The sequence below is a fragment of the Aulonocara sp. 'chitande type north' Nkhata Bay genome, linkage group LG20 (genome assembly GCF_057382095.1).
Source record: "Aulonocara sp. 'chitande type north' Nkhata Bay isolate Kocher_YH1m ecotype deep benthic linkage group LG20, A_spYH_male_GT1.1, whole genome shotgun sequence".
NCBI classification, from domain to species: Eukaryota; Metazoa; Chordata; class Actinopteri; order Cichliformes; family Cichlidae; genus Aulonocara; species Aulonocara sp. 'chitande type north' Nkhata Bay.
The window spans coordinates 25,696,638-25,714,771 of record NC_141363.1 but is presented as its reverse complement, the minus strand read 5'-3'; the positions used below and the strand labels follow the sequence as shown (position 1 = coordinate 25,714,771).

Genomic DNA, 18,134 nt, shown 5'->3' with positions numbered 1-18,134 from the left:
AACTGCTTTCAGCTGTGGCGCTCGAATACCTCCACTCAACTTACAGTTTAGCTCCTATTGTGGTTGAGATAGTGACTCTAACCACAGACACCACTTCCAGAGTGATATATTGTGCACGCTTCATGCAGAATATATGTCAAAGTTTCATAAGGAGATATAAGTTAATGGGGATGTGGGTTAGACAGTCTGAGTGGCACACTTACCTCAAGCGAGTCCCCCGATATCACCAGAGCGCAGTCATGCTTTCTCCTGAAAGCGTTGAGCTCCAGGTGGGCTTCCCCTCGTGTTGTCACCTATACCAATAGCAACCACATTGTTAAATGCACTTGTATGCCCCAACAAAACACTCTAATGTAGAATTATCACAGGGGAAAATCTGCCAGGCTTTGCATGTTTGTCTCTCTGTTATCAGACAGAAGAAGGGAAGCTTGTCTCTCTCCAACTGCAGCAATGACAAATGTTAGAGCAACCAAACACCTAGCTGACATTCAACTAGCTAAATACACTAGAATTCAGTCACACAACTCATGAGTGTGAGTTGTGTGACTGAGGGGGCGACCGTGGCTCAGGGGGTTGGGAAGCGCATCTGTAACCGGTTCGATCCCTGGGCTCTCTGTCCTGGTCGTTGTGTCCCTGGGCAAGACACTTCACCTACCGCCTACTGGTGATGGCCAGAGGGGCCGATGGCGCGATATGGCAGCCTCGCTTCTGTCAGTCTGCCCCAGGGCAGCTGTGGCTACAACTGTAGCTTGAGTGTATGAATGTGAGAGTGAATGAATAGTGGAATTGTAGTGGAATTGTAAAGCGCCTTGAAAAGCGCTATATAAATGCAAATGTTTAATTTATTAAACAGCACCATGTAGCTACTGAATAGCAAGTATAATTCGGCATATAGGTTCCTATCTCTACTTGTGTTTGAAATAAAATTGGAGTGACAATTAAATGTTTCTGTGGAGCCTACAGGCGGATATCAGGTTGATGTAGGGAATAGAAGTAAAGAGCAGGATGAGCCTGAAACTTCACTCAGTTTAAAACCTTACTGTTTCCAACCGTCAAGTTCCACTTTATATCCACGCCTGTCCATCCTTACAAAATATCTTTAGTTACGATTATTAATTGAGAGGTCAGAATCAAATACTGGTGACACAAATTGAGCATCTGACCACATGTGAAATATTGCTATACTGGTGAATAACTGCACGATTTCTTTTTCTTGCAGAACAAGATGATGTCACAGTGAAAGTGAGCATTTGGATACAAAATGTGCAGCACAAAGCAGATGAGAAGAGCACAAAGACATAGGAGGTTCAGCCAAGTAATCAACTAAAAGACACCGCACAGACTGAAAATGCAACTGTTAGACAAGTGCATAAAATTTTACCATAAATAGATTGTGAATTCTTGAGTTTAGGCCAATTTTGATCTTGTACCTCAAGTACAGTTACATGTTTTTGCCACATGTAATTACTCAGAACATTACGTCAAAGCGACTTTGACATTTTCCCATGAAAATATAAGTAGTTTTTCTCTGAGTCCAAGTGAGTATATTTCATTAAATTCCACCAAAGGTATCAAAAGCTATTGCATTTATGAGAATGGGAGTGACACACGACCTGAAAAGGAAGTAACTGAGTCCACAGATGCAGGCAAGGCTGGTACAAAAAACCTTAAAATTGTAATATTAGAAAATATTAGAAATATTAGAAGATTTTAATATCACAAAAGCTGGACTGTAAATGACTGAACTGAAAGAACATAAGATCATTCAGATTAAATTAAAAAGTAAAATTATTGACCTTTTAGCTGAGCACTGTGTCTTAAAGAGGCATGTGTTGACACGAAAAAGGCATAAGGTAATTTCACCCTATTGTAAAAATGTTTTTATACTTACCACAGAGGAGGTTAAAATGAAAATTATGCATATGCAAATTATTCAGGGTTTGTCCTTACATTTGCACACAACTAGCCTGTAGTGTATTGTTGATGTATTACAATGCAAATATTAAAAGGGTGTGTTAAAAGAAAAATGGAAAGGGGAAACGGGATAATATCCTGCATAAAAAAAATTGAAAAAATAAACAGAATTTCTTTACAGTTGTGTCAGGTTCAAATATAGACTCAAATTCTCCAAAAATTCAGCACTGACAAGGCATGGTGTTAATCTGTCAACAAAAGCTATGCTCTGGAATGAATATCCTTCAACCACTGACAATTCATACGTCAGTCCAGTTCAGGCCATTGGTGGCCACCAGGAAACTAATCCAGATGTGTGTGTAGCAGGCCCAGTCAGCACACCCCCGTCCCCCGGTGACAGAGGTTTTTAAGCACTGCCAACCATTGTTATTCTCTTCCAGTAACCACAGTTGTACGCAAGTTCTAACCTTCCTATATGGCAGACGCTCCTTCTGCTCTGGCATGGATCCAGAGGTTAAGGCAGAAGGGGACTATCAAAGCAGCTACAGTGCCTGAAACCTGCAAAACAAATTAGGAAGTGAGCCCTCTGCATGTTCCCTCTGGGAGTGGTTCAGCTGGTTTCTCCTCTGTTTGAGCGAAGGGCTGTTTGTTCTCTTTGACAGTGGCTTGGATGCTTTCACTGGTGGGAGGTGATTTATTCAGCTGTGGATGCTGGCTCGGCCTGCATGCGTAGCTGTGTTGGGCTGTATGACCACTAGCTAATGGGCCTTGGTCACAGAGCCTGGATGCCCGTGGGTTGACAGATTCAAGAAACTGTCAGGGCAGCTTTGAACTGACATCAGCCCTGGAGTAAAATCAACTATTACCCACTAGATATGTGCACAAGAGAAAGACGGGTCTGTTTCTTGGACTTACTGGTCTGAAGATATGAATGTCCTGGTTGCGGGTGATCAGATGGGCGTTCTTAGCAGTGCACGTGGCCGTTTCAAGCTTGTCTCCGGTCAGCATCCAAACCTACACAGGAAACAGAGACAGAAATCCCACTCCAGTGTCTTTAAACCCAGATATAAGACTTTGAGAATCATCTTGATAATAAAAGCTTGTAAAGATTGCTCCACGGGCTTTTAAGACAAAGCCTGTGGAGCAATTTTACCAATAAAAACAGTGTTAGTTTAGATCTTGTGCTTCAAACAAAAATAACACAAGTCATCACACAGACTGGTATCACAGCATCCAAATTCTTTCTCATTAGTATTTTGGATCTTGCATATAAGAGAATTGACATGACTGATTCATCAATATCACAAAAAAGGTTTGGGGGGATTTTATCCTCAGATCTTGACATTTCTGACTCCACCCAAACACAGCTGAATTTCATTTTAACAAATTACATGAGTGGTAACTTTTAAAAAGCAATGTTCTGTTCGTGTGGTTTATTTATAAAACACACACATTTATTTTTTTATTGGATGACTTTTTAAAGAAGAAACTGACTCCATGTTCAGTAGTTTGTCAAGAGTTTTGGAAAACTACATAGCCGCTGATTTTTAAAATTTTTTAAATGCCATGACCCAAAGAAATTTGACTCTATTTCTGTCTGCTGTACTAAAGCAGAGGATGAAAACGGGCTTAGAGTAAAGACTTAAGACTGTAAGTTGAATCGTTATCATATTTGTTGCCATGGTCACAATAAACCGGAGAAACTGAGATTTGTTACTTTTTCTGAAGTTTAGTTTAAGTGCCTCTTGTTTACCTTTTGGTGTGAAACATATGAGCTACGCTTGTGCTTTAGCACCTATGAAGAGCATACTGGGAAAGAGCATCCTTTTCAAAGACTGACGCTGTGTCCACACTAATACGTTTTCGTTTGAAAACGAATCTTTCCTCTCCGTTTTAGCCTTCCGTCCACACTGAGACAGCGTTTTGAAAACGCTCTCCAAAGCGGATACATTTGAAAACGCTGTTTTTGTGTTACTCGCAGCAACAACTCCACCTCATTGTTAGTCCATTTAAAAAACTCGGTGCTTTTCCTCAATATTTTGCGTTTCAAAAGACGTTTCAAAGAGCCAGAAAGTAAATAAACGGCTGACAGAAATGAGGTAGGTCGAATCGTCGTGCGTTTCACGCAAGCACAGTACTGGAACGTAAGCGTTTTTGGCCGTTTCAATGTGGACGCACAACTCTGTGAAAACGACTGAAAATGATAGTGTGGACACGGAACGTTTTCACGAAAACGCCATTTTCAAATCTATCCGGGCTAGTGTGGACGTCGCCTGAATTGAACATCTAAAATAACTAAAGTGTCAGTTTTAAAGTTTAAGGGATGGAAAAAATGAAGGCTGTATTGAGATACATACAGCCAATATGAAAAACATATGTGCTTGTCTTCTTAGTTTGTTGCTACTGTGCACTGTAAGGCCATTTACCCACTCCACCCCACCCCACCCCACAGACCTTGATGCCTGCATTGCGGAGGATCTCCAGAGTGGGCCTGACATCAGTCTGGAGCTGATCCTCCACCCCAGTCAGACACAACAACTCCATCTCCATCTCAAGACTCTCAATCACTGTGGCCACCTTCAGAGAGCGGTCATGGACGCTGAGCTTGGCCTGCACGTACCGTGCCTGGAGAGTCGTAGTGGGAGGATAAGAAAGTTTAAATACTGTGAAATTACTGCAAGAAGTGAAACAGCCAGGAATAAAAGAAGAAAACAGGAATGTGGCTGTCAGCCAGGAGAGTCAAGAAAAACAAATAAGGAATAAAATGAGCTAGGAATATGTCATGCATTGTGCATACATAAGGCCAAATTTGCAGTCTACCTACTATATACCATCCTAAATGCACTGATACTTTAAATACAAAAATAGCAAAATACAAAAATCTGTGTATAAATGTAAACTGTCAAGCAGCCCTGAAAGCTATAAATATAGCTTTGTTAAACAAAATAGCTATACATACAGCACACTGTACTTACAGCATACAGGACAGACATAATCAATCAGTTAACGCCCATCTTTAGCATTTCAGCTCGAGGGCAATTTGTGAGTGAGATAAAGCAAAAACAATCTGAGTGACTCATACAGAAACATAAACTCTGTGTGTGACTCAGTTGGTGACTCACTGCTGCCCACCAGCTCTGCTCACTCAATTATACACTTCAGTAATAGGCCTGGGGCTAACAACTGCAGGGAAGACAGCCATGCCCTGCTCAAACAATGAGGGGGGCCTGGTGTATGTGAGGAACAGTGGGGTAGAAATACTGAAGGGGGGGTCAGAGGTTAGTCTAATTACCCAAGGACACACTTTGACATTTAGAAATGCTGAACATGTCTCCTCCAAATATCAATATCATGTGTAATGCTTGTCAGTCGACAGATGCTTAATGTAACTTGAGCATGTTTTACTATCACACTGTTGAAACTGTAATGGCTTTACTAGACAGGGACCAAACAATGCATGTATAACAACGCTCGTAAACCTAAGCACACTTCAACAGCCCCATCTTCTCATACTTGAATCTGAAACCCAACTCTGAGCTCTGTCTTAGATTGCTGTAGGTCAATTTCATGGAGGGCTGTTACCTCAAAATCCTGATACTGCTCCTCTGTCAGCGACTTTTTGGAAACCACAAGGACTCTCAGACCTTCCCTCGCCATGTTCCCACACTAGAAAACACAGACAACATCTGCATGTGATCTAAAAGTTTGTGATTTACTATTAACAGGAATAAAATCAGTGTCATCAGGTATGCGGCATGACTCGTGGGAAACATAGAAACATACCTCCTCCTCCAGCCAGTCGTTATACTGGACGATGCCTGACATCACCACATCGGCACCTTTCATGTAGAAAGTGATCTCTCCTGTTGATTCATCCTAGAAAAACATTGATTTGTGCTTTATCATGTGCAAACGGTACATAAAATTGTATTTAATATTTGGTACAATGATTACCCAGCCGTGCTTCTCGCAGGGGGATTTCTACTCAGCGTGCACAAGCCAAAGTGCACGTGCGCCATTCTATTATTTAGTGTTGCCTAGAAATTCATAACTTATTTTGGTATCCACAAGAGAGTTTAAAAGTGTTTGAAAATATTATCAGGAGGAAGTCAACTTTAAAAATCCCTGGCTTCCTGAGCAATATCCCAGCCAGCAATAATAAAGTTAGTCATCCGACTTAGTCAGAGGTCACAAGGTGAGGTTTTTCTCAGATTATACACTTTAGCACAAATCTGTTTTTCGTTTGTTTTCCTTGTTAAAGTCAGCACCAAGCAAGAATCAACATCATAGCAACAACCACTGACCTACATTGACTGTAATTGAAAGTAATTTCTAAGCAATAGAGATGTGAGGAAATCAGTACATTTCCTTTGTATCAAAATATATTGAGCAAGATGGACAGCAGCCACTACTAACACTAACAACTAGTAATAATATTAATTTTGGCACTCACTCTGACTATAATTCCCATCCTTTTGCTCTCATAAGTGAAGGGAAATATCTGAAGGATTGTGAAGTTCAGTATTTGGCCAGTAGGGGTCCGCAGCTGCATGGATGACTGGTCTCTTCCTACAAGTGTAAGGCCGACGCTCTCAGTCCACTGCACCAGCGACACCTATCAAAAGCACAGTGTAAAGGCTTTAGTGAGCGGTCATTAAAATGCACAACTGACACTAAATATATATAGAGCACAATAAGAAGGCAAAATATGTAGCTTTTAGCTAATAACACATATTTCTACCAAATAAAATATTATCATCATTCAAGAACCCATTAAGAGAAAGTGACCTCTGCCTGGGTCATTTTATTATTTTCATGGCAAAAGCATTGTCAATATGATGTTCCATTACTTGAATTACACAGAAAACAGCGAAGGCCACTTTGAAGTAGACTGTCAGAGAACATCAATAGCTCAAGCATTTTCAGCACTTAAGACTATTGATTGAAAAACTGGGAAGATGTCCATTTCTTAACTGAAAATATAGTTTCTGCTTGTTCCTTTCTGAAGGACACAACAGACGACATCCATTAATACAATAGAAGCATGTGTGCGGGGGTGGTGTGTGTGTGTGTGTGTGTGTGTGTGGGGAGAGAGAATGAGGGGAGATGGCATTGCCCAATAACTTCCAGACTAGAAACCAGATCACATTCCCAATTCATCATCCATCTTCTGCCAGGACGAACAGCAGAGAAGCCAAACAGATGCAGATAAGAGACAATAAGGGAGACTGCTCTGCTCCTACAACAACTTTAAAATCACAGATTCTGGGATACCAAAATTACTTATTTTGGAAATATGCACCACATAGCCTAAAAATGTCTGACCAGAAACGCTTTAGCGTCATCAAAGCTCTGACTACTGAAGTGTTTGTCATACAGGTTGGGAAGTATGAAGATTATGCTTAGTCAGAGTCTAGAAATATTCACTGTGGAGGAATTTTGGGATCGGGTGTCTGCCACAACAGCACTACCTTATAACAGAAGCATCTGAGTTAGCGGCCCATTTGTAACTGGACTGAATAATGCTTGACCCAGATGGCTTGACTCACAAACACCACATGGCTGACATGTTCTTTATGAGCCAGAAAGCAAAGTGATTCAGATTTCACTCCTCGTTGAACCAAACCATACAAACGAACATTTATTAAAATTTTAATAAATGTTGAACAAAAAAAAAAAAGAAAAAAAAAAAACTACTTTCATCTGCATGCGGATGGTGGCAAACTGTCAGTTTACATTACAGTAGTAGAAACCATACATTTAACAGTCACTGACATTGCATCTAATGTGCTCACACACAAAACCAGATCTATAAATAAGACTTCCTGAAAGCTGTTGCAAAGCAAACTGAATCTGCCTCGATTGTATCAAACTGACTGAATGCAACTTTCAGGTCTCAGCAACTCAAAGCCAACTGTTTTATCCATTGTGACCTAAAACAATAAAACGGCTCCATTTCCTACCAACAACGCAAACCACCGATGCCAGACTTTTTTCTTTTTTCTTTTCTGGTGACCACCACATAGTGTATTGGGTGCTATTAAAATGCAAAAAAAAAAAAAAAAAAAAAAAAAGGAAACTCAGAGGGGGCTAAGTGCAATGGGCTGAGGAGCACATTAAGGAAATCCGTATTTACATGGCAGGAAATGGATCGAGTCGAAGTCCGCAGCCTTTTTCCTGACGTTCAAAAGAATTCATACTGATCAAGGACATCAGTGTGGACTGCATTTCTGTGAGACTCTCCCTATTCAAGAAATACAGACACTCTTGTAATGGCCTTGACCAAAAACACAAACCTACGCATCTTATATGCTTAGAAATCTGCTTCCCTGTTTTGCTCTTGGTCTTAGGTTTGGGTAGAGTAACTACATTTTAAACATTTCAAACTGAAACATCAAAAAATAAGAGTTCAGCTTTATATATTAACATATATCATCTGATGAATGAATAATAAAGGTCTAATCACACTTTCAACTTCAGCACGTTGATATGAAAACAGTCTTTTAGAGTCATCATTTGTGTACGGATCAAAGTGAGGTGTCCTGCAGGTTTTACATGTGTCCTTGATCCAACACAGCTGATTCAAATGGCTAAATTACCTCCTCAACATGTCTTGAAGTTCTCCAGAGGCTTAGTAATGAACTAATCGTTTGATTCAGGTGTGTTGACCCAGGGTGAGATCTAAAACCTGCAGTACACCGGCCCTCGAGGCCTGGAGTTGGACACCCCTGTTTTACACAATAATAATGTGCATATCATTATATGCCTTATAGGTTTTTATAAAACAGCATTTTCTTGGACTGGATACCTCATCTGGGCTGGATGCCTGGTAGACTCTGCAAGTGTCTTCGTAGTGCTGCTCGGCCTCGGCCTGGTCCGTCACGCCGTTGGACTCGTACACGGGTGTTACGTTGTGCACCAGGGCGATGGCCTTCACAGCCTCGTGAACTCTACTGCTGATGGTTTTTCGAACCTTAGTGGCTGCTGGAGCCCTGGAGGCTGGAAGGTCATGGGTGGGCTGAAGAGAATTAGAGAAGGTACTGTTAGTGCAAGAAGAACAAAGAATATAAACGTTTTAACAGACTTCTTTTATGTGAGTCTTTCACTGTTGCCAGCTGTCAAGAGAGGGGAAGTATTCTAGCCAACAGAGCTAATTATCAGTACTGTCAACTTAAAAAAAAAAGATCAAAAAACCATGGGCCACTAGTGACTGAGAGTTTGTGAGGAAGCTGCATTAACACTTGAAATGTTTCACAGACTGAGGAACTAGCTTCTTCATTTCAACAGTTTCCATTATCGCTATGTTAGCAGCCTGTAAACATAACCAGATGTGCAGAGTAAATATGAACTATTTGCTTCTGCATTGTGAATTTGCTATTTTTAGAAGGCTGCATGTTCTCAGGGTTAATGATGGTGTCATTAAAGGAGTCCGGTCAGTGCTTCGCTTGTGGGCTAATCCTGTTTCCTGCTCTACTAACCTCTGGTGTCAAGAGGGATAAAGAATGTCATTTGAGGTCAGGAAGCATTCAGCTGAACAATAATCACAAACTAATACATTTTGTAAAAAAAAAAATTGCTTTTTTAATCCTTTCAAGAGCTTTTTAAATTTGAATCTCTTCTTCTGAATACTGGGACACAGTTTGCTCAATTTAGTCACTTTTTCTTCTTAAGATACACATAACACCTTTCACCTGCGTGTAGGCACTGAACACATGGCTCTGTACTTCATCCATTGAGTCCATCCCATATGCCACAGTTCCAAGATGGAGCCGTCTGAACACCATTTCATTTTGGGTAAGAGTTCCTGTTGAAAGTTACATTACAGACATTTAAACAGTAAAAGTTATCACGCTTGACAGCACAAATTATGACCCTATTGTAGAGATTCAATTATCTAACTAACAAACAACAATCAGTCACCTGTAACAGCCACATATGGTGACCAGAAAAATGCCAGAAGCATTTGACACTACACACAACCTCCGTATCCTCACACTTACTTTAAAAGCATTTCTGCCAGTATATCAAAAAGACTTCAGGGGACTTACACATACATTAGTGTGACCTGAAGACCCCACTGGCCTTATCGCTCTCTGGATGTGGAAATGGCCGATCATTTTATTAGGCATGAGGGCTGTAAATCTGACGAGTAACACCTCCTGCCTGTGGAGGTTCACTGGTGGAGGTGTTATGCTCTAAAGGTGTGTATAGATGAGAGACTTTGATTTTTTATGATTTAAAGGTCCTGTAAGTCTCAGGGAGCAAGAAACCCACCGCATAGCAACGCTGCAGGGTAGGAAACAGCTAAACTCTGTCTTACAGAATACCTCCTAGGAAAATCCTCACCACTTTATCCTCTCGTGTTACTGCTCAACTAGGTCAACAAAAAACGGTATGCTAGGTTACCCGTTTTGTCAGTCAGCAGGTAGGAGATCCGTCCGAGCTGTTCAGGTATGGTGCTTGCCCTCACCACTGTCCCAGGGATCTTTGAGTCTTTCTTAATCATCCAACTGAAAACCATCTTTCCCATATCCAGATTTACACGCAAACTGCATCAGATAAAACAAGGAAGCACGCAATTTTTCATTCCTCACATGTAAATATAACATAGCACTGCAGATGCCATTAAAAAAAGAGCGTTAAGTCGGACCTAATGGGCACAATGTGGGAGAAGAGCAGCAGGAAGCGAAAGATTTGCAGGTACCAACGGCCGGCGAAGTGCTGGAGGGCCACCATGACCAGTGACACCACAACCAGGGCTCCAAACAGGATTTTAGTCAAACAGTTCACCTCTAGGTCAAACAAACCAACCTATAAGAGAAGCAAACATAAAGCATCTACTTACTGTAAATATAAAAGATCTGTGTACTGACAAAATGCAAATGTAAATAAGTGAAGCAACAAATTAATTTATCTGAATAATTAAGTTAAATCCAATCACACATATACTGTATAAAAAAAACACATACTAGGAAAAACACCTTCATGCAATTAAATGATCAGACTTCTGTCTTCCAGCTCTGGCTTACACTACTGTACCTTGTGCCTAGGGTTGGAGGTGTTCATGACACTGCGCAGCTCCTTGCCTGTGTAAATCACGACCCCCACCACTGTGCCTGGAGTAAGTGAGGCAGAGACAAAAAAAAGACCAAAAAAAACGGCCTCAGGGCAATATAGTAAAGGTACAACATAAAACACAGCATGTCAGGAAGACGTTTTCCAGACTTATAATCTTGACATGAATAGATTTTTCCAAATGAAGAATGACATTTTGAATGGAGGACGCAGATTTCTAATTGCTTAATGAACAACACATGCTTGTGCCGGTTAAAGTGGATTCACTCTCCCACAGACGAAGCACACTTTCTTTACAATTATAGTTAGCGGTGCCTCTGCTTTTTTAGAAAGGGCTACCTCATTGGGCTTTTTTCCAGAGTGTAGATTTGATTAGATACACCATCAAATCAACAGCTATGAAGGATCAGTGCTTTAGTGAACACGCAGGTCCTGGTTACTTGGATATTAACAGCTTTATAGATGCACCACCAGTCAGATATTTACCAGAGGCAATAACAGTGCTCGCCCACAGGGTGTTTTCAATGCTGAGGCTTTCATTAACTGGTGGGTCTCCATCTTCCTGTAACAGTTGATACAACAGACATGCAGAATGATTACTAAGGACAGAAACCAGCTCGTCTCTGCTTCTCCTAATTGAGCCACAGATAACCTATTAATCGGTTTTATCATTCAATGTTTTAGTAGTCAGCTGAGACTGAAGAAGTCACTTGGATGAGTGACGAAACATTTCTCCCACAAAACGCTACGTCAGATGAACAGAATCAACTTTTGGAGATTTACTTACCTGGATGATTGAGCATGCATCAAGACATTCAATGTTTTAGAACATATAACACAGCAAGCGCTAGGGAGTTAAATTTGGACTCTTTTACTTGTTGGGGTGTGCTATATGTTAAGAGTTTTGCAGGATTTCAACTTTTTATCGATGTAGCTGAGTGATTGTTGCGGTGGGGTCCTCAAACGCTTTAAGGAAACTCATTTTTAAGTCTGATCTAATATCTATTCAACCATTTATCAAATTCAGGATTGCTGAAACTGGAGCCTAATCCAGCTATCACTGGGCGACAGGCGAGGTACAATCTGGAGAGGTCACTATTGTATCACAGCTCCTGATCTAAAATAAGACATTCAACAACTTAAAAGTGTCACTTTCACAGTTTTTATAGATGAAACCAATAAATTGTGTTCTATAAGACAACAATTGAGAGCACAAATACACTTCAATGAGCATCTTTCTTTCTGCATGCTTCTGTTGAGGGGTATTTAACAACACTGATATCACTGTACTCAGTTCAGCACGGTTTCTGTTACAGCTCGAGCATAAAAGTGACAAAGACTCAGATGTTGGAGATGAGATTAACATGTCTGAAGGGAGATTAGGGTTCAGCGTAACAATGCAACCACTTACCCTGGTAAAGGTTCCGATAAAGTTGTGGATATCAATGTTTGGCTCTTCTGCATACACGTATGATCTGATTTGGAGAAGGTCCTGTGAGAGATTAGACAACATGACTTAAAATTACCTGAAGAAGAAAAGAAAAGGCTTTACAAGTCCTACATGGTGCAGAACATTGTACATGCAACAATTATTAATGAATTTAATGTTTAGATTGCATACTTAACTTAGCATGTAGTGGCTAAATAAAAGACTTGTTTCTCTCAGTTCAAATTACTCTTGTATTTATTAGTTGTTATAAAAAAAAAGAAAAAGAGAAACAACAACAGGGCAAACATTCAGTTTCCAGTCGAATCGTTACTGCCAGCCTCCATCTACAGTTTACAACTCACGCCAGCAGTTGGTAGTCTCTGCGTGCAGGCCACTGGGAGGCGTAGTTTCCAGTCCGTCTCTCCATCAAGCTGGTCAGTCCGCAGGAAACAGGAGCCTGGAAAAGAGAGGACAAGAGCTGCTACTGACGCCATATGAAAACAGTCACCTCTAGGGGGCAACAACAGAAAGGTTTTTATTTCAAAGAAGGAAACTCATAAGCTCCATTATTGATCACTTCACTGCCTACAGCAGATTATCAACCATACTGAAGGCTAGACTGCGAGTTCATCATATTCTCATCTTTTCTAATAAACATCAATTTTTTAAGTTAATGTTATGTGTGAATTTATTTTAACATGGGGTCACAGATGAACACTGACTACTGGGAACAGGATTGAGCAGTTTATTGCTGTTGGGGTAGAAGTGGAAGCGTCTACCAGACCCCTTCCCCCCCACTGGCCAGCATGAGTCATCCTGCCCAAAACTCTAAATCCTATCCTAGGCCCTTCATAATTGACCTAATGGCCTCCACATGGAATGGGAGATAACCGAGCACTATTTCCAGTAAAACAAAGTTGATGTTTTTCTTCCCCCAACAGGAAGACGCAACAACAACAAGCATGTAGCGTTTCTTTCTTAGTCACATTTGGATTTCTAGGCTATAAATAAAACAGCAGCAGCCTGTGCATTTCAATTTAAACCGCCTTAGTCAATGTTTGGTGTCATCTCCCACAAATGATACACTAATCCATATTTGATTATTCAGATGAGGGATCTTCCCCTCTTGTCTTCTTTTTGTTCTTTGCATTTGATTTTTTTTTGTGTCCCTTGATTTTCCTTTTCATTATCTTCTCATTTGAAAGACAAAATTAGTCAGAGACAAAGATGAAAATCAAACAATGTTTTGTCTATGTGGCCGTGGCAACTCGCCACAATAACTTTGAGTGATAACTTAGTAGTGGTCACGGTTCCGATTTATACAATGTAGGACTTCCTGTCGCAGCTCAGGGCTAATCCCTGCACCTCAGCGCCTTTTTAAACAACTCATTTCCCCAGCCGGCCTGTTGTGGATATATGGATGAATGACCGGCAGATGTTTACCATTTCTTTCAGAGGTCCTTAGAAAGATCATGTCAGCAGGAACACGCTGGTTCTACAAAGAAAGGCAGAAAGAAAAAAAATGGCGTGAACCTTACATCCTGATTCTATACTTTCCTTCTACCTCCTTATGCTCTTGTGACTTTTTTTCACTTCATGTGCCACATTACCAACAGTCAGTCAGTCAAAAATATTAAGCCCCTCAGCAAATCATTCTGTCATGGCCCTAAAAGGACCCAAGCCAGCTTTTACACTCAGCCTGACCCGGCCATTTCACTCAAGATATTACACATTAAATTCACATGACCGCTTTGGCAAAATCTAACTGTTTAGATTTAGTTCACGTGATTAATAGCAGTTTAACAAAGCAAGTCGCATGGCTTTTCAAAGTGAGATTTATTTGAAAACTTTTGCCATCACCTCCACCGATGACTTTGTGAATTGTAACCCAGATGACTCGGAATCACTCGGTCATATTAGCAAAATGTGTAGGACAACATGTGTGACCTTTCCCTCAACTGCACTTAATGAGTGATTCAGAGAGAAGCCCTCCGCTGGAAACTGAAGACAGAACGCGCTTCTCACATTTCATGTACAAAGACCTCAGGGACTCCAGTCTGTCCGCGAGGGGAGCAACACAGCAGATCCAAAACTCACACAGATATCGAACTAGAAACTATAAATGAAATCTCGAGATAAAACTAAAGCGCTTAATTGAATTTGTATTTCAGATCTAATTAAAAGGCATTTCATGTTCACATATGCCACGCGCGCATCGAGTCTGACAGGCCGACACTCAGCATTGATCACAAGATTACAAAATCTTTACTAACTCTTTTCACCTCAGTCACCAGTGGAGCACAGAAGATTAACAACCCCCTCATTACTAGCTGTCATATAAACGGTAACTTGACAGGTCTAAAAAGCAAAACTATTCACAGATGTGGATGAAAAAAAAACTTCAACAAACCTTTTCCACAATTATTAGATCACCAACTTGAATGCCGCTGCTTTTAACCTTCACAGTGCCTGAAATACAGAAGAAAACATAAAGTTAAGTGTTTGGCAAGTTTGAATGTTGATTAAAGTCTCACATACACAAAGCTATTTGAAACTTTTACGTGAGTCATGTAGTTAAGAATTTAAATGGAATCTAGACCACCCAACATTTAGATTTTTGTCTTAAAAGTTTCCCTAATTATAAGCTAGTGAGAGAATGTGGTATTTTTTCAGCAAATATGTCTTCACAAAACCCAGACCTCTGGGCGAATTGCATGGCTCACTAGTCACCTGAGTGAATCTGGGAAAGTAAGTCTCCATGAAGATTTGAAAGAATGCTGGGGGAGTTGAGCCTTTTCTTTCATTCCACTTGGAATGAACGGCAAAATTGTTTGGAAGAGATCACTGACCCTTGAACTCTGCCGTGACCTCTGAGCTTTGCATATGTAAGACATTAAAGCACATTAATATCGCTATGCATTCGGGTTCATGGAACTTTACTCTACAAATGCATTTTACATTTTACACGCTAACACAAAAAAGACCTATTCGGTAACACTTCACACCACAGCTTTTAGCAGAAAAGCATTAAGTGATGAAATGTTCTAGATGGTTTTGACTGATCATATGGCAATATCTCATGCACGTGTATTCATAAACATACAATTTAAAGGAACTTAGACAAAATAACTGCAACCAGTACACCGAGTTCTGACACCATAAAGTTTCTATAAACCACAAAATATGCAGAGGGGCTGCCACCATGGAGGCAACCAGTCATTGTGTTTATGGGTAAAACAAGCTGCCACATCAAAGAGGCAAAGTGATGGAAACCACAAGAGGTCCCATGCTTTTTATTGCTGGTAGCACTTTATACCAAGGCCTCTTATGTACACTTTTACATCTCTGCTTTGAATTACCCACCATTTCCCCCAGCCCCAATAAGTTTTAACAGGACCAACCTCCTACAGTTAATAGACATGTTTGCTAAGAAAACAAAAATGCAACACAGAAATCGACGCAGGTAAAACCTGCTTTCAGTTCTTACCTCTTGTTGAAAGCTTGCTGTAAATCTGAGAGTTCACTTCTTTGTCTCGAAGGTAGCACCTAATTTCTTCAATTGCCTCTCGCATGATGGTAATGATCAAAACAAGACCCTGGAGAGTGACAAGTCACAGTGAAAAAGTAACTAATAAAGTTTATGTGAGTGCTGCAACCGTGGAAGTGAAAAGAAATAGCTAAACCTTAATTTTCAGCAAAAGTACATTTTAAAAAAGCATTGAAGAGGAACACAAATAATGGAAAATGAAGCTGATTGACCTTAATGATTAACAGTAAGTGAAATGCCACATACCAGAGGGACCCAGTAGGTGTAGAGAGCACCTAAGCGTAACTCCTCGACAAATTGAGAGCAGGCCAAAAGCAAAAAGTACAAGTTGAAGAAGTACTTGAACTGATTGAACAGCACCTGAGAACAAAAAGGCAAAGGATCAAGAGTGAAATATTCACAGTTTCGCAAAGCAATGTGCATATGGAGGCTGTTGTTGAATATACACGATTTTCAGTTTCTGGCTTTCCCACAAAGAATAATAACCAGGACTGTGACAAACAGAATTCCAAGTATTATTTTAAGTAGGGTTTAGGAGCTTCATGGTGTAGTACACATTTGCCTAGCAAGCAAAAAATCCCTAGTTGGATCCCGAGAGGAGGCACAAATCCCCCGGGGGCTGCGTTAGGAAGGGCATCTAGTGTAAAAATCTGCTAAAATGCTGCTCAGATATGAGGACCTCTTGTGAATAAGGGAGTAGATAAAAGCAGCTTTCATATTAAATAGGGTTTAATTTACCCAAAAATAACATGTGCTGCCATTTCCCAGAAAACAAAACAAAACAGGAAAATGCTCACTCGCTGCCTCAACCATACACCAATGTCACAACCTTCCCCCTCAAAAGTCTACTTTCCTGCTTGACAGTATGTGACTTAATAGAGAATTTATTTGTCATCTGATCATCAATGAAAATGCCTTTGAGTATGCCTGAAGGATTTTTTTTGTAGTTTCTTTCCATTATCTTTAGTTTTGTGTAACAAGTATAATATGTTATTTAAAACAAATCTGTTTTCACTGCAGTTCCTCTAATGACCACTTGAGGCTGGCTACAAAAGCGAGTCATTTCCCATCTTAAAAATTACATTACAAAGTACGTTTACAAGCTTGAACAAAAACTGGTTATGGTCTCAACCAGTAGCTTTTCCTCCATAACAAATGTGTGCTGCATGAATCTTTTAATAACACATCCATATTGGATGCTGCTAAGTCTTAAAATCCCAGCTGTGGAGTCTTTGATTGTCAAGTGTGCCCCTCTCTTGCAAACATGATGATTTTTAGCCTTAGAAAACGACAATGGGCGCATCCAAAACACTAAAAATAAGGCCTCAAAATGTGGACTCGCCACCAATTAGGTGACGTCACGGACGCTGGATTCATCTTTCACTATTACTGACATGCAGCACCCAGCAAGACATTGTTCTCTCTAACGGAAATGCTCTCTTGGTTGAGATGACGATGCAATCTGAGTATACCAGCGCATAGGAAGACCACTAGCTGTGAGTTTGCTGGCCTATTATCTTCAGTAGTCTTCCTTTGCCATAAATTGGGACAGTCAGACATCACCTGGATCTTTTCCACATAGCTGGCAGGTTAAAAAGCATTGAATGTCTGACCGTTTGTGTAATTACACGAACAAATACCTGTGTCCGAGAATGTCTAGAACAGCCTGGAGATGCAGTAGAGACAGCTAAAGGCTTGCCTTTTAGGAAATGCAATGACACAGAGTTGAAAGTGGCAAAAATAGCAACTGGCAATATGTTAACACACTAAATTAATAAAGAATGAAAATGATCTGACACTGCAATCGTATCCTTTTGAGTGAATTAAAAATCTAAGTTAAAAGATGTTAATCTAGAACTAAAATCACTCCAATTAACTGCAACATTGTCCACATTTACACACAATATCCGAAAAAACCAACCACAGACGTAGCATTGCAGCAAATCTGGCAGCATCTATAGGTGTATAATTTCACAGCTCATATAAGCATCTCACGCACCCTTACTAAAGAAGTACACTTTTCAGTTAGGCGTACAAATCTTTTCATGAACCAACAGATATGGAGCAATGTGCAAACACATATGGCTACTTTTCATCTGCCAGCGTCAGTCTAAAATTCAACACACACACTACAGCTTTGCTCAGTTTCATTACCATCAGCGTGTGAGA

General features: G+C 40.4%; 1 protein-coding gene across 1 annotated transcript in view; it reads right to left on the bottom strand.

Annotated features, from left to right (window-relative positions):
* The window catches only part of atp9a (ATPase phospholipid transporting 9A), a 34,925-nt gene that overhangs the window by 12,909 nt on the left and 3,882 nt on the right, over window positions 1-18,134 (bottom strand). Inside the window, exons 3-20 of the mRNA XM_086277008.1 lie at window positions 16,212-16,325; window positions 15,906-16,014; window positions 14,829-14,887; window positions 13,862-13,913; window positions 12,781-12,875; window positions 12,401-12,481; window positions 11,476-11,551; window positions 10,954-11,030; window positions 10,565-10,725; window positions 10,321-10,463; window positions 9,606-9,718; window positions 8,723-8,932; window positions 6,368-6,529; window positions 5,698-5,790; window positions 5,497-5,580; window positions 4,369-4,539; window positions 2,830-2,928; window positions 204-293 (exon numbers count right to left, since the gene is read on the bottom strand). Coding sequence (XP_086133134.1) covers window positions 204-293; window positions 2,830-2,928; window positions 4,369-4,539; window positions 5,497-5,580; window positions 5,698-5,790; window positions 6,368-6,529; window positions 8,723-8,932; window positions 9,606-9,718; window positions 10,321-10,463; window positions 10,565-10,725; window positions 10,954-11,030; window positions 11,476-11,551; window positions 12,401-12,481; window positions 12,781-12,875; window positions 13,862-13,913; window positions 14,829-14,887; window positions 15,906-16,014; window positions 16,212-16,325 — 1,989 coding nt within the window. The remainder of the gene's footprint in view (window positions 1-203; window positions 294-2,829; window positions 2,929-4,368; window positions 4,540-5,496; window positions 5,581-5,697; window positions 5,791-6,367; window positions 6,530-8,722; window positions 8,933-9,605; window positions 9,719-10,320; window positions 10,464-10,564; window positions 10,726-10,953; window positions 11,031-11,475; window positions 11,552-12,400; window positions 12,482-12,780; window positions 12,876-13,861; window positions 13,914-14,828; window positions 14,888-15,905; window positions 16,015-16,211; window positions 16,326-18,134) is intronic.